General features: G+C 42.7%; 1 protein-coding gene across 1 annotated transcript; it reads right to left on the reverse strand.

Annotated features, from left to right (window-relative positions):
* Window positions 1–547: 547 nt before the first annotated feature.
* On the reverse strand, window positions 548–22069 carry lpar2b (lysophosphatidic acid receptor 2b). The gene is made up of 5 exons (XM_080520328.1): window positions 21657–22069; window positions 13937–14373; window positions 9956–10450; window positions 6105–6364; window positions 548–2093 (listed from the first exon to the last, which is right to left on the reverse strand). Exons 2-5 carry the CDS (start codon window positions 14190–14192, stop codon window positions 1992–1994), a joined length of 1113 nt encoding a protein of 370 aa, XP_080376454.1. The 5' UTR covers window positions 14193–14373; window positions 21657–22069; the 3' UTR covers window positions 548–1991.
* Between the last annotated feature and the right edge of the window lie 150 nt (window positions 22070–22219).

The following is a 22219-nucleotide window of genomic DNA, read 5'->3' on the forward strand; positions in this document are numbered from 1 at the left end:
TAGTTTCTGGATCACCCACCGTCAGCCATGGTCGATGTCAATTAGGACGGAAAATAACATTCTACTGACCACGACAACGTGTCTCTTCCATTAAGGCCCCGTTTACACGACGACGTTTCACGTGGAGAGCCACCGACATCCGTATGGACTGATGACGCATCGGATGCCATCAGGGGAGAGTCTCCACCTTGGGAGTCGGATTAAAAACTTCGCGGATACAGAGGATCCACACACTGGTGAACGGAGCCCCCCCAAAACTATACACAGTTTTGCGGATACACTCGTGTTCGTTGTCGCATAAACGGGCCTGTTTATCTTCCCCTATAGCCTGACTTGCCACCATTTCTTCTCCTTCTGCTTACACTTTTAATGTGAACGCTTAAACTTAGTAGTTTACGACAGTGCTTATGCTGAAGGGTTTTTTTTTTTCTCTTTGAAATCTGTATGACTTCCGGAGTCTTCAGCCTGTAACTTTTCACAAACTCCTCTCCTCAAAAGACGCTGCACTGCAGGGATCTTACAGACTGTATATCTGGCACCCATGATTTTACGCATCAGAAAACAGGTTTATTTATTTTGTAGGTTGCCGTGGAGCTCCACCTGCAGCTCATCTTTCTCCGAGAGCAAATCATTACAAACGGATGTAAAAGTTTGTTTAGTTTATAAACATGAGTGTCAAGCATTTAAAAATACAATTAAAGCCAAATCATCAGATATGATGATATCTGATAAGTTGACATAACAAATTTGTATGAAACAAGATTGTGGAGCGTGGCAAAAAATGAAACCTGTTATATTCAAAAAATTTTGATATGTCCTTGAAAAGCCGTGTTTTAACTTCAGTAAATAACACAACCTGGCAACCCAACTGTGATGTTTGATATCCCTAATAAAGCTTAGTACATCCGACTGGAAAATGAATATTGTGACAGAATATCAGCACAATTAAAGTTTGTTTAAATAAGCATCAGTAGATACACAACCACCTGTTTTCAAAAAAAAAGAAGCAAATAAATCAGTTAAAACCGTTAAATTGTTGCATTGCAGTCATTTCAAAAAAACAACCCAAGACAACAGGTGAATCAAAAAAATTAAACCAAAACAAACAATAAAAGCCTCTAAAACAGACAATCAGACATATTTTACACCATCGGCCTGCTGGTCAACCAGGAGAGAATCCAGTATCTTTCCAACAGACTGTGTTGTTTTCTCAATGAAGCCGATTTCTTTCTCGAGGATGAACCTTGATGTTCGATGTCCAGCCGAGTTGTGACCACCTCCAACCTCACACACAGTCACCCGACGGTCCGCCATTCAATCCTGTGGTCAAAGCTCTAATCGCCAGTCTTTATGGAGGCTGGTTCCCGTGTTGAGTCGCACCATTTGCATCAGAGTGGGCGGAGTTACAGGGAAACGACGCACAGGAAAGACACAAGACTCGGATTATGCTTGAATGAGGTTGAACATATTAAGATCTGTGTGAGACACTTGTCTCGTCTTTCTTTTAAAAGAGTTCAGTTTCAGCCAATCGCGGTTGATTTCACGTTCACCTTTAAAGGGCTGAACGAGATGTGCCTCACACGGACTGATGGAGTTTCGTCAGTTTTGGTTTTGTGCCCGTCTTCTTCACGCCGTCGGTTAGTTCCAGGTGTTGCTCGTCTCCCACCGCGTGTTCAGGGGAAAAACCACAGTCATTTACGTCTCAGCAGGAAATGTGCTCTCAGGCGTCCGCCACATGCTGTGCAAATGGCGGGGGATTTTTTTTTTTTTGCCCTTTCCTCCTTGAGGTTGATGACGGTTCTTTTCTCGTCGAAGGTTCCGATGAAACCCCTCGAGATTAGAACACACACACGCACACGCACACGCACACGCACACACACACATGCACACACACACACACGCACACACACACACACACACGCACAGGTTGGTAAGTTGCAGCTGCGAGGCCGTTTCGGACGCACGTTCCAGCTAATTTATTGAAGTGGGAGTCAGTTCCATTTGTCCGAGGAGGGGGTGAGGTCCTGCGAGCCGTTGCGGTCGAGAAGCGTCTTGTTGGTCTTCTGGTTGGCCGTCTCGGCAGAGCGAGACCTCTGGAGACAGAGAGGGATGGAGAGACAGAGGGGAGCGTGAGGCGAGGGATTAGATGAGGTGAAAGAATCAGAATCAGGAGGGTGAGAAGAAACGGCAAACCAAAGAGGGGATGATGTGAAGCGAAAAGGAGGAGGAAAAGGAGAGGGGGGGGGGGGGGGAGAGAGAACCAGGTTAGTCACGTCCAAACCAAAATAAAAAAGCAAAGGAAACGCAAAGTTTAATGTTTTCAGATTTCAGCATGCAAAGAAAGCAGGCAAGCACAAATGCACACACGACCAGTCGAGTCACTCGTGTTGGCAGATGTGTATTTATTCAGATTAGTTGCAAACACTTATACACAAAATAAACCCAAAATTAGATATCATTTCTAAAAGAAATGAAGAGTAAGCCTACATCACATGAATCCAAGTTATTAGAAATCCAAACAGAGAATATAGTGGAATAACCCTTTAATGGCTTATTGTACCGGAATTCCCTTTAAACAAGCTCAACGCTTCGCCATCACACAGCCTCCTTTGAATTGCATATTTTTCTATCAACATACAAATACCAGCCCGGACTTCCTTCCTTCCCTCTGATCTCAATGTCACCAACAAAACAAAACACACACACAATGTTTCTGTGAGCAGCACTCCAATGCGCACACACACACACGCGCATAAACACACACACACACACGGCCGAGTCAGAGAAAATGTGGCAAGAAGCACGACCCCGCTCAGGCCTTCAGTGCACATCTGGATCCGCTTAGAGCCACGCAGCACGAGGAGCGCGCGCACGGCGGCGATCCACACACGCGCTGCGGAAATGATGCAGTTGGTGAGACGAGACTAACAGTTCGTGTGCCACTTCAAGCATTCGGGTAATTCCAAAACAACGTGTCGATGACAGGCGGGTGTTTCAGTGTTCGCTTTGCGGCGTCTCCGTTGATACTCGCCTCTCGGAAAGTCTGACTTTGACAAACACGCGGGCTCATTCTGCAGAGAGTAACTGTGCTTCAGCGCTGCTTGAATGACGACGTGAACACTGAGACTAATGCCAGATCTTTTAGACACCAAGTGAAGAGCAGAACTGCCCCAAGATAAGATAAGATAAGTTTTGAGGAGTACATTTCTTAAAACAAGTGACACTATCTGTCCAGAAAGTAAATTTTTACTTGATAGGAAATCTTGAAATAACATTTTGAAATCTAGATTTAAGGTTATACTGTAAAATTGTGGACTAGAAATAAGTAAATAACTTTTAAAACAAGCCAAATGCGCTGCCATGTCTAAACAAAACAACATTTTAAATCTTGGCAAGTGCCAAACAATTTGTAGTGTATTATGTGTTGTTTTTTTTCCACAGGCAGGTAGGAACTTAGAAAAGCACTTTAACAATATTGCATTTTATAGCTGATTTTAGTTTATTTCAAGATTCTTTTTAGTCGCTGCTACTGATGATTCAGCGCACTGTATTATCTCTCCCTCTCTGAGTTTTACAAGTTATATGGCATGCATGTTTGTATACACCACGTATTGTACGATGTTTTATTCTTCGCTGCATCATTAATTGCTCTACCCGCTAAAAAAAATGAACTAATTGCAAACATCAGGCACACTGCAGGCACTTTGTTCTGACTCGCACAGCGACAGAAAATATTAAGATTTGTAAAAGTGAAATGTTTTAATTGTGAATAGAAGCATCTTCCAGTGAAATTGTGGGGGGGGGGAAGCCACGACAGTGACAGTATGGATAGATTTAAGTTCAGAAATGGGCTTTTTCCAGGTGCAGGGATCAGACAAACACTTCAACACAGACAATGAAACCTTTTTCCAATCTGTGTAATTGAGCTGATGTAGTGTACAGTGTGTGTGTGTGTGTGTGTGTGTGTGTGTGTGTGTGTGCGCGCGTGCGTGTATATATATTTATATATACTGCACGTTATCTCAGCGACTGTCATGGTTGACCTTCTCAGGTCAGGAATGTAAATGGCCACTGATTTCTTTCAAGAAGTATCATCAAGCAAAATCCAAGTGTCCAAAGAAAGGAGGAGAAACGGATAAAGTCGCTTTGCACTTTTTCTTGAGGTTAAAAATGTTTGCAGTTTCTGAAAAATGTCACTTACGAGTTCTACCCAAGAATGGAGAATTGTTTCTATCATCTCCCAAAATTCTTCAATCAACACCACTGGCAGATGTTTACAGAAGTTTAACTAATCTCTCTCTGGGCTTGAAGTTATTGATCAACGCAGGTGAAACAGCCCTAAAAACACAGAATTATGGCAACAACAAAAAGTCCTCTTACACACCGTGAAATGAGGCAACTCAGTGAATTAACTGAATTAATCAGGTATTTCAAGAGACGTTTGTTTCCTGTGCAGTGGGAAGCTTGTAAGTCTTTTCAAATACTTGACAGGTGGTAAAGAGTTCCGCATGTGTTCCTGCTGCAATAACCGCGTTACGCAACACAGTGATGTTGCATCATGACAATAGCTTCAAGTTTCAGGCTATGTTTGTTTTTCAAAGATTTCTAGATAGAAGAGGATGCAACCTTATGTCGGGGATCTATATTGCCACTCTTAAAAGCTTCACTACGTTTAAAAATTTAAAAAATGTTGTATATGCATTAAATACACACTGGTGGAGAAATGAGTGGCTATTAGTACTAGTGCCGGGCAGCACAGATGAAATATTTGCTACCAAGTTGATTAGTCAAACTAGAAAGCAAAACAATTATTTTTACATGTCCTGCAACATTCATGTAGAGGCTTTTCTTTTCTTAGTAATGTAATAATAGTGGTTATTTCGAGAGGAATAAAGCCAATAATGTAACATTAAAAGATTATTTACAACCATAATTCAGTGTTGCATAGTATGAATCGTCAATGAATGAGTATTCACTATTATCTCATCAACTAGAAGTATTTTTGACAGGCGAACTGAACAAAACCTGCAAAAAATGGCTTATTTCCACCCAAATGCAGTTTTATTTAAAACATTATTTCAGCTAAAAGTTTTGTGGCTCTGAAGCTGAAGGTTTTTAAGAAAATTCTACACATTGTAGCTACATTTTGCACAAAAACAACATGCTAAGAAAACGTGGAATAAATCGTATATATTTAATGAGAATCAACTTGTTTTTGTTGACAAACTGTCCAAGTGTCTCGCTGACGTCAGCAGTCTTTTTCTGTTGGAGCCAATCCGAGGCTACAACTGTCTTTGTCAATATCGACACCGACGGCTCTTGGTCTCGTGTTAAAAACTTCCTGCTTCTGCGAAAAATATTGCTTACAATCTCAACTCGAACAAGCCACGTGTAATATGTCTGAGAGTGAAATGAAACGGGCATTCTCATTGGTCGAAATCATGCACTCTTAACCAATCATTGAGCCGGTTGCCAATTCTTTGTATAAGACACGATTAATTTCCTGTTGTCAGCGAGACGGCAGCGGAACAGTTGGTTTGGATACAATTCAACACTAATCTAACCTTATTCTTGATGATAGCAATAAAACTTTGTTACCTCATGTTTTTCCAACGGGTTGAGACGTTTCAGAAAAATTTTGAATTTGAATTTCAAATCAGTGGAGATTAGGATAATGGCTCAGATACGATACTGACAGACATGTTGTTACATTATTGGCTTCATTTTGTTTGGAATGTCCAAAAGTGACCATAATGACCATTACATAACTGGTTGTTACCAAAGTGCAAAGCTTTGTGAAATGCAGCACCGAACGTGTGTAATTTGACATCAGCTTCATCAATCCAACGTTTTTCTTTTGAGCAAACCACCATCTGGAGTGGACAGAGGTGCCTAAACATGCAATCAAACACTTTGATGATGATACAAATGGAAACGTAAAGTAGCGACGCTAAAACCACAAGATTTGTCAAACTATACGAGTGACAGCTGTTACGGTCACGGTGTTTGTTGCACTCAGTGTGAGACTTTCGGGGAGGTCCTCAGAGTGAGTGGTTGTTTTGATTGTGATTGTTGTCGTCAACCCTGGTGCTCTCGGACAGTACCTCATGATCCAGGCTGGTAAAGTGAACCTCCGACATGCCGCTGTGGTTTTTGGTCCCTTTGCACAGGCAGCACAGGATTTCCTTGAAGGTCCTCCTCATGTCCGTGTCCCTGAAGCAGTAGATGATGGGGTTCACGAAGGAGTTGCACTCGGCCAGCACCAGGAAGTACTTCTCGAAACGCAGCACCTGGCACCGCTCGCAGCCCACGCCGTCCAGCAGCAGCACCACCAGGCCAGGAGTCCAGCAGAGCACAAACAGGCCTGCAGAGGGCGCACCAAGGAAGGCCGGGTGGGTGGGTGGAGGACGGAGGAGGGAGGAGAGGCAAATCAAGGGTACATAAGGTCAGTGGAAGAGTTAAAATAACAAGGAAAATCAACAAAAAACATTACAGATTAAAAAGTAAAGGAGTTACCCAGAGGAAAGAAAAAGAACACAGTTGTCAAGAATGTGAAGAAGCAGGAGGGTTAGCTGAGGGGAGGGGATGGGGTAATGCACTGGGAAATTCCTTCAAAGACAATGCACACACACGCGCACATGTAACATGTCAGCATGTGGAGAGGGTTTAGTCTGTATGATCAAATTTCAGTATGATAATACTCGATTAGGCAGCTCAGGAATTCACTGTGTACACACGTTCACCACTAATCTATGCACACGTAGAAGCTGCAGACGGAAAAGGTGAAACAATGTGGGACACACACACACACACACACACACACACACACACACACACACACACACACACACACACACACACACACACACACACACACACACACACACACACACACACACACACACACACACACACACACACACACACACACACACAGCGTTAATGCATTCCTCAGACCCCGGAACCATAACCTCTGTCCCAGCTATACGCTCCGAGTCTCACATCTACATCCAAGACCTGACCCTCAAGCTGCAGCTTCAAGATAAGAGAAGCAGCCAAAACTTTTCACTCCCAAGGTCACAAACTCAAACTGGTGCCCACAAATGAAGAACCACCCCCCCCCCCCCCCCCCCCCACCCGCACACCATCAGTGCATCAGTGGCTGTTATACGGGCAGGAGCGGGGTTCTTCTCTGTCACAGGGACTGAGATATGTGGCTCCCTGTCAGGGCACGCTCTGGGTTCCTCTCACCCTCCTCGCATGCCAAAGGCGGCTGAACCTCGGCTGCCGGGCGACGCAGCGGCAGAACGTTCAACTTTTTTTTTCTTTTTTCCAAAAACGCAAAAGGAATTTAATCAAAGGTCTACAATGCAAGAAGAGATACATGGGAAGCTGAGAGAGGGAGCGGAGGAGTGAGGGAGGCCGAGCAGAATACAACTGGAACGGGCCGGAGAAAGGAGGGGAGTGAGAGAGAGAGAGAGAGAGAGAGAGAGAGAGCGCAGTATAATAAAGAAGTCTGATGAGCAAGTACAGGCAGGCTAAGAGAGCAGAGAGAGACAGAAGAAGCTGGAGGCTGTTTCGTTCGGTGAAGGGCCACGTGAGCGTCGTGCCTGAAAAGCCGTGTCTTGTTGGTTCGTGCAGGTCTGAAAGCGGTGGAGCGCTTGCAGAGTTTCTGAGAAGTCAACTTATCAATCCCCTCAAAACTCCCTCTGAAAGCTGGGATTCCACAGTGGACGTCCCAGAGGGTCAAGGCCCAGACCGATTAATCATACAGACAATTTTAATCAGCAGACGATGATAGCCGTCGGAGAATAATCGGTACATGGTGAAAAGTTGGCCGATTGACACCGGTGGTAAGTTATTCTTCACTAACCAGGAGAGGACCCACGGACGGGTGAATAGCCAACCGAACGGTTTTCCTCACCAACTAGTTTGTGAACTAAACCAGCAATAAGTTTCCCATTTCCCATGACATGCCGACTTGCGTTATTCACACTTCACTGACGTGTTAACTCCTTTCCTGTCCATGTTTTTAAAATCGCTGCCGCCACAATGACTGGATGTCGCCATCTTTGATGTGACCCATCGACGCACATCGTTACCAATGAAAGTATCACCTCAACACTAAAAAGTGTTATCAGCTGAGTTTTTTTAATTTCCTAATATCGGTAAAGGTCCTGAAAAATCCAAGGTCCCTGCCGAGAGACTATTTTCTGAAGGTGAAAATCCATCGCAACCCGAGCAAACAAGTGTAATTTGACACCAGCCTCTTGTTTGTGATCGTATGACCAAATGTGACAAGCTGGCGTTTCAAAGCCGTTTTCTTCAAACTCTTCCTCACACATGTGTGACTCTGTCTCATCACAACCATATGAATTATTGAGTGATGGTGACGCAAAGTGAGCTCAAAAAGCGTTTGAACCTTGACCATCAAGAGCAAACCAGTTCATCTGCGAGTCTGTGGTAAACTTTGAGACACTCCCTCCCAGGCTTTTTTTTTTTTTTTCTTTCTTCATAAACACTGCATTAATGGGTCACATGTGACGCTTCAACGACATCTGGAGGTCTGCCAGCTGCTGCTCCGGAAACATTTGTGCCTGCTCTCGCAACATGATCATTTTAACTTCAACTTCGGTGGAGTTAAACACAATAATGTTTAATGCCTCTTAATATACAGAATGTGTCACATCCAGTGGAGTTGTCAGACTTAAGGAAGAGCTAGTGGACAAACTCAAAGTTTGTTTGTTTTTCACATGTTTGGATGTGAAACAAGGTGATTTTATTTTTGCTCGATCCGTGTTTTGAGTTCTTCAATAAGCCTGTATGTCCCTGTGGTTTATTCATTTTGAAGCATAAGCCAGAGTTTGGTTATCTATTTTGCTGTAACAGCGACAAACCGCAATGAAATGTTCTTTTATCGTGTTTTGAAAGTTTAATTTAATCCAGTCTGATGGGCGAGTGATGAAAAATGGCTGTTTTGGTGAAAAAGGGTTTTACACCTTGAGGGAGATCAAATATTTGCAATGAATTAGTGTCAATGGGTTACTGCGTTCACGAGATATACAACTCAGACATATAATCAGGCCTCTGGTAGAGTAACAAAGTCCAGATGGTTGCTGATAGAGGTCTCAAGATCAAAAACACTATTGAAAGGTTCTTTTGAAGTTAGAGTTTTGAGAGATAATTATAGTAATATTGAATTTTATGGCAAATAATACATCCAAAGCAGACGATTTCAAACTGAGAGTTTATCACATTATTTTCAATAACTACATTTTCAAACAATCTCATGGCTTCACACGTTAGTAACCAAACAAAAACCGGAAATGTCACCACTTGGGACTTCAAAATTTTGATTTTGATTTTTGTGGAGCGACATTGAGAAATCAAGGTTAAATGAAAGCTAAATCTTCCAAGATGCCGTTTCCATGTCCATTAAAAAAAAAAATTAATGCTCCAACACTCTGTTGCAACTTTGTTTGTGGCTGTGACCAGTCATTATTGTCAATTACTAAGAGTATTTCAAATTAGTATTAGACTACAGTGGGTAAAGGTCACAGGTCAAATGAGATCGCAACAGCCTGCGCAATTATTGTGGGGGAGAAAGAAAATGTATTTCAAAATAAGTGGATAAGATGCGACCCAAAGCCAATTACATTTGTTCAAACTGTCCGTTTCTATTTTATTCACTGTGATGTTGAGATGAGTAGAAGCAGGAAACTTTGAGAACCAGTTGTGTCCCTCCATTGTTGCTTCAGGCTACAAACGCACACTGATTGATGCTGACAGGTTGTTTGGGTTCAGCGTATCTTTGCCCTTGTTGTGTCGGGGAAGTGTGCGCGTGCGCGCGTGTGTGTGTGTGTGTGTGTGTGTGTGTGTGTGTGTGTGTGTGTGTGTGTGTGTGTGTGTGTGTGTGTGTGTGTGTCTGTGTCTGTGTGTGCGTGCGTTTCCTCACCCAGGATCATGGAGACGGTCTTCATCAGGTTGAACACCGTCTCTTTGTATCTCACCCGGGAGGTGTGCTGCGACATCTGCTTGCTCTTGTGCCTCACGTAGACGAAGATACGGGTGTAGACGGCCACCATGATGGAGAACGTGATCAGGTTGAGCATAGCCCAGAACACCAGGTAGCTGCGGCTGTACAGCGGCGCCATGGTGGAGCAGTTGGGCAGGTCGCACAGGCAGTGCCAGCCCATGGTGGGGACCAGGCCCATGATTATGGCCAACAGCCAGATGAAGATCATGATGACGAAAACGCGCCGCGTGCTCATTTTACTGCGCAGCTGCTTGTTGAAGATGGTTTGGTGGCGCTCCATCGCCACCGCCAGGAGGTTGAGGACGGAGGCGGTCAGGCTGGTGTCGATCAGCCCCTGACGCACAAACCACTGGTACTTGGACAACTTGATGGTCCAGGGACCCGTGTGGAACATCAAGTGGAGGTAGGAAACACCTGGGAGGAGGGAGAAAAGGAAGCTTGAAAAGCGAGTCAAAGGGGAGTTATTTATTAAACTAAGTGTTTTCTCCCCGAGTCTTTGCGTGCAATGTGAAGTCGAGTTAAAATATACACAGCTGCTGGGTAGACGTGAATCTGAATTGAACTAAATATCACGTAACGTGAGCAGAAATCTATTAGAATATGTGAATAAAGATTTGGATTCATGTCAATTATAAGTAAGTGCGCGCGCAGAACAGATGTGTGAGAAGTGAAACGGAAGACGACTGCAATGTTGCAGTTGCACTTTGATGCGCCTCGGAAATACGCAGCTTTCCGTGTTGTCGAACTGCTGCCTCTAATCTCCTCAATCTTTGCGGTTTACGCCTGCAGAAGATTAAACCCAAAGTGTAGCATTGTTGACATAAAGCGTTTTTTTTCTGGCCTTTTGACAAACGGCTGAAGCACATCAGGTTATTTTTTTCCTTTTGTGGAATTGGGATATCTAATTGTAAAATGGTGGTAAACTCACAGTGGAAGATATGATACAGCCTGTTTGACCCTCTTCGTAAAGACCAGACGGAAACACAGTTTAGTTGATGGACCACAAACAGGCCAAGGTTGTCCTGAATTGACCAGACCAGCGAAATAATTCCATTAATAACCTTTCAATCTCAACTTATTTGTCTTTCTTGTGGTGCAGAGTACACGTGATGAAAATGTTGATCGTAATGAGGAAGCTCGACTTTCATTGGCACATCAAAGGTATCTCAGCTCGGATCTCAGTGCTGCGTCTGCTACTCTTGAGAAATGTGTTTTCTTTGAACTTTTTACAATTTTGTTTTCCAATTGTTTTTTTTTGTTTTTTGCAGGCCAGATTGGAGCCTCTTGTGGCCGGTTCTGGCCCACGGGCCTTATGTTGAACACACCCCTGATTTAGACAGAACTGGCTATTAAGACACAACTAAGACATACTTTTTTTAAAAGCCAATCTTCTTTTGGATTGCTTCTGGCTTATATTGATGAGTCCATATGATCAAAGAATGGTCTGACGTTAAGCAAAATCAACTTTGTGTCCACTTCTGAATAACATACCCAAGCTCGTTTGAGACAATTAAAAAAAACCAAACGTGTTCAAACTGATGAACACAGCCAGTGTGGGGTTGCTTTATGAAATGAGTTAGCAGGACAGTAGTTGCATGTTACCTGTAAATATTTGTAAGAATCTGTACAAACGATTCGAGTTAATAGAAGAAAGGTGAAAAAGTTCTAAAGAATGTAGAAGTTCAACTTCGACCTACTAATTTTTAAACATTTCTGTTTTGTTAATTTTAATAGCATTTATTTTTTAAACTTTGGTCTGAAACAATTTATTACAATTCACACACTTCTAATGCCGCCAATCCCAAATTGGTACGGTTCATTTAAAAATAATAAAAACTTCAGCGGCCCAGCCAACATTAATATCCACAATCTGAATGAAATATGAAACGAGGATGAATTATTCCAGAAACAGAAAAATTCAATATGAACACAAGCAATAAAGTGTGATATTAATACGTGCAACAAAAATTTACTTGGATATCTTTCATTCAAATCATGATGCTGGATTACAGACGATGTTGAAGTGAGTATTTAAGGGATCTAAAACCATTTGTATTTCAGGTTCTTCCAATATAAACTGGACTTTTTCCTTTCCAGTCACTTCTGCTGGTTCATGTGGATTTGTTCGGTTTTCTCTGTAAAAGTGTCCTGAAATGACTCTGGTGTATTCGGCGCTATATATATAAAGTTGAATTGCATTGCATTAAGGGACCCGGTCTGCTTTTGATAACAACACGTGCTTCGCGTCAGCCTGGAGTCAAATCAAAATACAGGTTTTCTTTGTGTGCAATGTAAACAAACTGTGACGACACTCAGTCTCTTGGCCCCGGTTCAACAGGCTGACGTTAAACAATGACACTTGACGCGGTTCAATGTTGAAGCTCACCGCTTCACTTATTTCCCCCCGGAATGCCGCATCTACCTGAAATCAGCCTGTAGCGCTCCTGACAACTTCGTTTACTTATCTAAGAATTTGAAAGGCCGAGGCACTTCTGCTTAATATTAACACAGCTGAGAAATGATCATATCCGTGCTGATATTCACGACATCACCACTTTAAGTGGGATGTTGCTCTTATACCACTGTGACACTATGGCCATGTTCACGCAACGTTTCCAGTGTGTTGTTGCAATAGTAATCGTCAAACCAACCTCAATGATACATTAGTGGGACTGTTGCAAAAAAAAAAGAAAAAAAAAAGGAGGAAAAACATCCCATTCAAGGTTCTGATGGGTTACCGAGTATCGGCTCAGACGCCATTATCTCTCGACCTCGTGCCTCTAAAAGCCTGACCTTCAGAGTGATATAATAAACCCACTTAGCACTTTCTCTCTACTACAACCTGCATAGCGCTATTGAGCAGCCATTAACTATTCATTTAACTGAAGTAAACCTCTTGTGTAGATTTTTTTTTCCCCCTCCTCAATGGATTTTCCTCATCAGTTTAAGTAAAAAAAAAAAAATTAGGTGTCATATTTACACTTAATGCTTATGAGTTGTACTTGAGACTTTAGGAACTATTAAAACACTTTTTTTCAACTGAAAATTCAGGGAAAACACAACGTTCCTGAAACATGCAGTCCACTACAGTTCCAGTTAATATTTGGTTTGTGCGCGTACAGATGGACCGTCAACATTAACAGTGAAGGATCTCCGAGCGGTTCCGAGGTTCTTCGAGTTTGAAAACCACTTCTGCAACAAAGCTTACGTATACAACGTCCTCATCTGCTGAAATGGAGACAGTTTTTACATATATCAGATACTGAGTGGGCCTATACAGTGAAAAAAACAGTCTGAAAGGGGCTGTTGCCAACGTGCATGCAACAAACTAGTGGCCTGACTTGCAAACGACAGCATCTGTCTTCATGTGTATGGTATATACATTTTTTGTTGTTTTTTTTATATAAAGGAAAATGCCAAAAACAAATGTGCAGTTGTTGAGCCAACAACTAAAGAGTTAAATAAAAATAAATCAATGTATTTAAATGAAATAGCTTTTCATTTTCATTATTAATTGCTCTCACTAAGGTTTTTTTTGCCACAGTTTAATGGCTATAAAATATGAAAGCAAATAATTGGTTTAAATTGGTTTTTTCCCTAAACTGCATAAATGGAAGAAAAAAAAACCTGATGTGGTTCAATAATAACTTCTATCTTTAACTTTTTCACCTGCTAATTTCTATGATGAGCGCGCGTCCTGGTCATCACGCCACAGAAAGCTCAGTCTGCAGTCATCGTGTCCACAGTTTGATTTTCTTCTATGGAAAACCAACATGGTTCAGAATGATGATTCCAATGCAGCTCAATCAGACTTTGATTTGCGATGAGTAAACGGTGGTAATAATAATAATAATAATAATAATAATAACAATAACAGCACAAGAAGCACATGATGTGTACCTGAGAAGAGATCTGCCAAAGCCAGATTTCCCAACAGGTAGTAGATGGGAAAGTGAAAGCGTCGGTTCTTTAAAATGGCAGCTATAACCAAGAGGTTGGAGAAGATGACCACGAAGCACACCGCCATGCCCATGGTGACGATCACGTAGTCCCGCGGGCGCCAGACGTTGCTGATGTTCTTGCCGCTCTCCTCGTAGAAGAACTTGACAGTCTGGTTGTAGTAGCATCCCTCCTTGTCCTCGGTTGCCGTATCCATGCTGAGAGCCGTGCTGCTGGAGGGATCAGAGAAGAGCGGGAGAGGACGGAGAGCAGGCGGGAAGGACCGGGACGGAGTTCACTCTCGCCCTCTTCGATGAGTTGGAGATCAGCATGCCATCTGCTGGACAGGTAAAGCCTGCGAGACTCCAGATCGAGGTCTTTCACTGCATAGCTGAGCGCTGGAGACACGGCAGAGGAAAACAGCAGATTAGTTTGACACGCACACACACGCACACACACTAAGAAAATAAGTCAATCCGTCAATAGTGTATATAAACTCACTCATACCACACATTTACACAAACAGTTATGTCGAAGGAAACATAATTTATTAGAATCGATGACTTCGTTGTGACTCGTGGCGTTTCGCTTTCATAAATGCTTACGCGTACGTTGGTGGTGGCAAACAAAATAAATCTGACTGGCATTTTGATTTTATTAGTCAGAGAACTAAACTTATGAATACAACAATGTTAATTTCTTACCACCAACACAACAGAAAGATGAGTGGAAAAGCAGCAGCACACGAAAACCCGACACAACAGGCAAAGTTGCATTGTTGCTGCCGTCACTTCGAATCAGATAACGGCGGCAGCCGATCTCGTCTGTGACTGTGGCCACAGAAAATCTCTGCCACTTATTTCTGAATTAAAAGAATCCGAGCCGGATTTGGAAGAATTTTTCCTCGAGGTCCACCCTCAGACAGACACACAAGCTGTGTTTTGTGTCTCGGCGGCTGGAAGTGTCACCACTGACCTTCACATCCTGTGTTTGCACCACAGAGGCTTAATGGCGTTTTTAAAGGAGATTTTGAGTTGAGAGTTGGAGGGTTGCAGTGCCGAGTGGTCCGATTCGCTGAGCTCTCAGAGAGCTTCATTACAGCTTTATGATGCCTTGATTTTCAATGCGCACATCAACATGTCAATACAGAAGAAAAAAAAAAGATAAACTACTCCAAAAAAAAAAAAAAGTAAGAGATATTTAGCTTTCAGGTGAAATTTCTGGGAACATTAAAAATCCTGCTCCAGTGATAATATACCATGAAAGTAGGTCATTTAAGTAGACGCATGCGATAGTGATTAACTCGTGTCAATTCACAGAAACAAAAGCAAACGGTGGCGGTTATACCACAACAAACAATGTCAATGCCCCAATAACTTGTCATGCGAGCTTGAGCCTCAATTATATGGAGGCAACATTGGTGAAAAAGGTTTGAGCGCTTGGAACAGTGGAATATATAGTTATGCCCAAGTAGAATATTCTTTCTCTCTCCAGAAATATAAAACACTTACACGTTCACAAACTCGTAATTACAGGTGCACAACTCCTATTTTACAAGTCTGCGATTAAAAAAAACTGACACTTTCTTTCTACATTTGTCGCATTAAATTAGGTGCACCAATGTGAAGTTCTTGCCCATGAGTCACCGATTCTGTTTTCTTCAACTACAAATCACACATTGTGGCTCTCCGCTGAGATATCTTCTCAAAACAATACCTGTGCGTTCAGTCAAGGGAGAAAAAGGCCGTGCTTAAATGAGATTGAGTGATTTCACAGCCAGTCAGAGGAGAGGCGCTTTTCTCTGGAGGAAAGAAGTGACATTTCTGTGCTTCATGTTGGAGTTCATTTATTTAATGTGGCTGAAACGACAACTGCTCTGAGCGCTGCTGAAATCTTGATCCGCTGCTGTTGATTCAACGAAGGTGTCGATTCCAAGTGGTGTAAAACTCTCCTCTGATTGACTCTGGGACAAAAATCCTTCAGGTCATTGAGGTCCTGGGCTACAGGGTCACGAGGTTCTATAGTTCAACTCAGCGGATCCCAGAGGTTTTCTATAGGATTCAGGTCTGCAGAAAGTGCAGGTCTCTCCAGTCTCCTGCAGCCGTTCTGTAATGATGCCACCTCCACCTCCATGAGCTGGAGTGTCGTCGTCCGCGAAGCTGAAATGAGGCCCGTTGTTCATGCAGGGGAACAATGACTGGAGTAACGATGTTATTCAGGTCGTATGGGCTCGTCACGGAGCCATTCACAAAGCGTAGAGTTGTGTTTTGACTAGACACACCTGTCCGCACTGTAACACCTCCACCACCGAAGCTCTCCTTGACGTCTCCAACGTCACTGGCGGCCGTCATTTCTGCCCAATGTGGATGGACTTTCACCAGAGAACAGTACTGAGGCCATCTGTGTCCTCATCCAGCATAAACGCTCACAAAGCATGTCCACATCTAGGTCTTTTCTGTGACTCTTCCAGTATCTCTGTATCTCTGTTCAACCTGCTGATGACACTCTTTTACACTGAAAGCTCAATGGAGACTTCCATCCGAGAACATCCTGATCTAAGCCACAAAGAGAGAGCTTTGACGAAGTGTCAGTTGTCATCTTGGTGATCAGCAAGAGGAAGGACTGGTCGTATACCAATTGTAATTTAATTGGGATCCAAATTTCATTCTGAAATTTTACCCGAAAGCAAAACATCCCCAAATGTTTGTAAGCGGCGCATGAATAAGAAGGCCTTCATGCCATCATTTTTTTTTTTTTGTTTTGGAAAAAGAATTTGGGGTAATTTTATTGTAGTTTGAAGTTCAAAATAGAAATGTTGAGAGTTTTTTTTCCCCCAAACAGGGCAGTAACATGACAAGTCGCCTACTGAAGGTGCACGACCACCAGCGGGAACTTCAGGTTCAGTTTCTTACCTCAACACAATTCAACACACGGAAATAAATCTTGCATTAATCTGTTATCTTTGGGATCGAAAGACATCTTGAGGAATATTTTTGCACCAGAGTGCAGTGCAATTTGTCACTGATAAAACCCTGATGATTAAAACCAATTCCTGCATCAGTGAAGCGATTTATGCTTCGGCTTAAAGGGCTTTTCGAGACCGCCGTGGAAGAAAAGCTACTGAGAACACTGGACTCCAGTTCGTCGTGTGCCTGTGGACTGAACACACACCCTGTCCGAAGGGAAAGTCCTTACAATATAATAGCTGAACAAAAGAAAACTCTTTTAGCTGTTTGTGTTGGACAAAACCTCAACCTCAGTATGAAAGAAAACTTCAACTCTGGCAGCAACAACAGTAACTTCCACGATCATCTCAACCACTGTGTCAGCAACTTGCATCTTGCCTGGCAAGTCCCGACAGGACTGAATGAGGCTGTACGGCTGTGACGCTGTAATTCAAACCAACCACAGCTCAGGGCAACAAAAACAAAACAAACTCAAAGCACCCTGGATTTCGACGCGTGCATTGAAAACGGGACCGACTGCAGCAAGCTTCGATCCCCTGTTTACTTGCACGGCCCAACGGGGTTCAGTCGGAGACAACAACAACACATTCTCCACTTTCCGGTGAAAAAAACCCATCGCAGCTCCGAGTTCAACTCGGTCAACAATGGAAAGAGCGAAGCAGCTCCCTACAGCAGACACACCTCACAATTACACAATCCAGCTATGTAACTCAATCTCAATCCAAACAGACACACACACACACTCACACACACACACAGACACACACACTCCTCTCTGATAATAAATGGAATATTTTTCGTTTGTGGACGGCTGGTTGACGTTTTCGCCACTTTCGTAAATAACGCTCGACAGTTTTCACAAGTTCATACACATATAATGACCGAAGTAATCCGTCCATTGAGAAATTAATTTTAAAAAAAATGTAGTGATTTATGGCACCCCTTCTCTTCGCACAATCAAACTCTATTTGTTTTCTCACAACAACCAGTCATGAGTTAATAACTGAGCGAGTGTTTGTTGACAGTCTCGTTACATACACAGAACTGAGGGGATGAATGAGACGAGTTTCTTGCACTTGCCTTTAGGTATCGAGAAGCTCACGGTGAGGATCACAGGATGCCATCCACGCTACCCAAGGACAGAAATCTAACAGGCTATTCAACGATGAATGAGAACAGAAGTGACTCGTTTAACGCAAAGAAAAGCTGTGAATAAAGATTATTGAATCAAACCGTCTGGATTAGATTACTTCTACCTCTGAATGCATTAGTTAAACGATATTTTATTAAAAGTAGTTGTAGTGGATGTACGTTTCATGTTTTGTTGACCTTTTTGCATGCATTGCCACGTCTGAAAATGATCCCGAATACCATAAAGTAGTCAGTTTGGGGACACGTGAGGGTTACCCCTGTATGGGTTTTATGGTCAAACTACTTTCTGAGAAGTGTAAAACATTCATTCCCATCATCCTGATTCCCACACACCTGGCTGTCATTGTGAATATCATAAGGGACATTGCCCAACCCCATTCAGTACAACTTGCATCCGGATTAAAGAGTCCCGTGCCATCTGTCCACATCCACTCGCATATGATTCCTCTTTAAAACTTTGTGTTTACACATCAGCCTGAAGCTTTTCCACGGCCCCTGCGGTTCTGAAGCATCGCATGCCTGTGTGTCTGCATGCATCACGTGAGTGTGTGTTTGCAAGTGAATGGCCCGCGCTGAATCAGTAAACACCAGTTTGAATACAAACCGGTCATTACAAGAGGAACCACACCCAGCAACCATCTCCCTCCTCTCTGTGAGAGAAGAGCCCCAAGCACAGTGACTTCAATCAGCACGCACGCACGCACGCACGCACGCACGCACGCACGCACGCACGCACGCACGCACGCACGCACGCACACACACACACACACACACACACACACACACACACACACACACACACACACACACACACACACACACACACACACACACACACACACACACACACACACACACAGATCAATCCAGTGGTCAACATGGGAGACGTTTAGCTTTACGACATCTTATTCCAGTCAAAAGATGGATTTCTGCTCATCTCCACAGACATCCTTTCACACCGAGTGCTAAACGACTTTACGCGGTCATGTAAATGTCTGGACTGACCGGCACACATCTGCATAATGACTGCTTTAAGCCATTCAATCATGCTGACACACGCAGAGCATTTGTCTCTGCCACCACAATGTGAAGCCAACGAGAGCCAGCTAGCAGAAGTCGTCAACTTTTCTTTTCTTGTCACGATTGCAAAATACCTCAAGCGACACACTTCCTGTATAATATTTCAGTAAAACAAAATACTTTGAGGAATGTACAACACACACTACACTGCTGTTCTCTGTTGGTACTGTATGAAACATTTCAAATAAATTAATCTGCTTCATTTAAATAGAGACATGTAACTGTGGCACAGATTAAGTCCCATAATCTCAGTTTAAATGTCTTTTATTGGTCTGTAGTTGTCAGTTTTCGGAAAGATCACAGGCTGCATCAATGAAAAACTAAATAGTTCCTATTTTTGACTCTGGCAGTTTATCTTACAAACCCGGATCAAGCAGGTGAAAGAGATGTAGCTTCATTTTCAACCATCTTCAATAATTTACTGTCCATCTATTTCCTTTCATGGTGATTTCCTCTGTTTTGTGCCTCCATGGAAAAAGCCAGCCCTCACTTTTCCATTTATCCAAACAATGTCCCGTTTCTTCAATTGAAATATGAGGACTTTGATCTTTTAAGGCACTTTATACATCTGGTCGTTCGAGATGAGATTTTTACCGACGTCACAGGTTAGAAAATGAAGATTTTATATTTATGAAAATGAATTTATTCCAACCGACTTTTCGATATCATGAACGTGCTGTAAACATCGTGAAGAGAATAACAGGACGGATCTGCTGTTCACACCTAACCTGTGAATTATTGACCAATCACAATAAAAGCACTTAATTCCAGCAGAGTAGTTCAGTGGTTTTTGATATTTTTAAAATGAGGTAATAGCACAATTTTTGCTAATTGAATGTGATCATTTGCATCTTTCTTCCACAGTTAAAATTCAGTCCGATTGAATTTGCAAAGCATAAATGTACAGTACAGTGAAACATCATCAGGAATTTTGTTTTTTTCAATCTGCATATTGCACAAGTTGATGTTGCAATAACAGTCACAATTTGTCATCAAAGACCACCTAGTCTATTTCATGTAGTACAATTGCAAAACTTTCCCCTACAGTGACTTTTAAGAGCAGATTTCAAGTAACAAGTAATACGAGGTCAAATAAGCTTTGAAGGTCCTTCAGCAGGTGGTGAATGTGTAAATTATACATAAAGGACGCTGATCAGGCTGATCCATCACAAAATGAGGACAGCAGAAAACACCTCTACCCTGCTGAAGACGCTCCAAAACTACTATAAATATAATATAAAACACCAGCACTGAGGCTCTATTCTGCAATCGATTAATTCTGATGTGCACAAAGCCACCATGTGAACATGTGAGAATTATATGGAGTATTTATATAATTAGAGATAAAGAGACATGATTAAATGTTAGCCTCCTTGTGCTTGGTGATTTGTTCTTTCTAATAACAACCGCCTTTCTCTTTCCTTTAAATCCCGCCAACTCTAACTGGTCCATGTTTACCCCTTTAACATGAGGTATGAAATAATTGGGACTGTCAAATGAGTAAATTTAGTTATATTACAAATTCTGTAAGTTTGAAGTTGCAGTTTGTCAGTCTTTTATGATATCTTTGCAATATATATTATGCACTATTTGTATATATATCTTTTAGAGTCATTCATTATGCCAGCTGGTGCTCTGTCTAAAGTGAGGCTCGTCCATCAGAAAATCAATAAAAGATAAAGAAAAACATTAGAAGTTGGTCATAATATATAAAGATTTTGATGTGGCGGTACTGACATGTCTCGTTTCGGTTCTGCATGCTTCATTTCCTTCGTGGTTGTGACGGATCTTCTTCAGATCAACTTGTGTATTCAGCACAAAATCTGCTTCCGCAATGCAGGAACTGTACGTCTTTTCTTCTCGGCTCAAGTTGCCTGTGTGGTGTCACAGAACTCCACACATGTGGTCCGAATGATTAACACAGATATACAACTCGAGTCACTGCTTCAGTATTATTGAGCCTCAGCACAGCACACAGCCACAAACCCCAGAGTCAACACTGTGGGACTGTGTGTCAACACGAGCTGGACACTTTAACCTTCACGGTGGCAGATTTTATTGCCCTGATCTGATAGCATTACCCCGAACAAGGAGAAAAAAAACCGTCACTGTGCTTAACACGCGGGGTAAAGGGTTTATTGTATAATTTATGCGTCCTGACTGGAGGCATCCTGAGATAAACCAGAAGAGGGGGGGTTACTGCTTTTTTTGTTAGGGGCAGTTTGGACATTCAGATCCGGGCTGATGACTGAAAAAGGGCATGGTCAGGATGTTTGAGGCATGTAATGAACTCCAGGCTGCTTCCTTGACACTTTGACAGAGCGCAGATGCCTCCAGGACCCCCGGCACGAGGAACAATAACGCGTCAGGGGGAGAAAAAAAAACCCGTCCAGCCTGCTCACACAATGATGCTTTTTTTTTTTCTTTTTAATCACTGATTAAAAAAAACCAACAACTTTTTAATAATGAATGGCTGGACTCACCTTTAACGTGCGCGTGTGAACTCGACAGTCAAGTATATCCAGATCCGTTTTGCTCGAGTCCAAACACAACGTGCGCCCGCACCTGAGAGCTCCTGGCGCGCGCACACATACACAACGCCCTCCGGTAACAAAATGAAGGAAATGCAAGCAAAAAAAAAACCCAATAAATCTCAATAGATATTTAAAAACCAAAAGCGTATAGTCTGAAGTTCTTCAATCCAGGTTCAGTTTAGGTTTTTTTTTTATTTGCGCGTCTTGAAAGACCGGGGGTGACGAAAAGAAAAACAAAAGCGCAGGTGCGCGCACCGGGACTTCTCTCTCCGTTTCGGTGCAGGTTACCTGCGCGAGCAGCAGAATGGGTGCGGCACGGAGCCTACAGTCTCTCTCTCTCTCTCTCTCTCTCTCTCTCTCTCTCTCTCTCTCTCTCTCTCTCTCTCTCTCTCTCTCTCTCTCTCTCTCTCTCTCTCTCTCTCTCTCTCTCTCTCTCTCTCTCTCTCTCTCTCTCTCTCTCTCTCTCTCTCTCTCTCTCTCTCTCTCTCTCTCTCTCTCTCTCTCTCTCTCTC

The sequence above is a fragment of the Blennius ocellaris genome (assembly GCF_963422515.1).
Source record: "Blennius ocellaris genome assembly, chromosome: 3".
NCBI classification, from domain to species: domain Eukaryota; kingdom Metazoa; phylum Chordata; class Actinopteri; order Blenniiformes; family Blenniidae; genus Blennius; species Blennius ocellaris.

What these genes read in the sequence shown, in the direction of transcription:
- lpar2b (XM_080520328.1), bottom strand. Translation starts at nt 14,192, where the DNA reads ATGGATACGGCAACCGAGGACAAGGAGGGATGCTACTACAACCAGACT. An exon ending in GACCGTCTCCATGATCCTGG is followed by an intron (nt 6,365 to 9,955) that starts GTGAGGAAACGC and finishes CGCCCTCTGCAG; the next exon opens with GCCTGTTTGTGCTCTGCTGG. An exon ending in TTACCAGCCTGGATCATGAG is followed by an intron (nt 2,094 to 6,104) that starts GTACTGTCCGAG and finishes CTCTGTCTCCAG; the next exon opens with AGGTCTCGCTCTGCCGAGAC.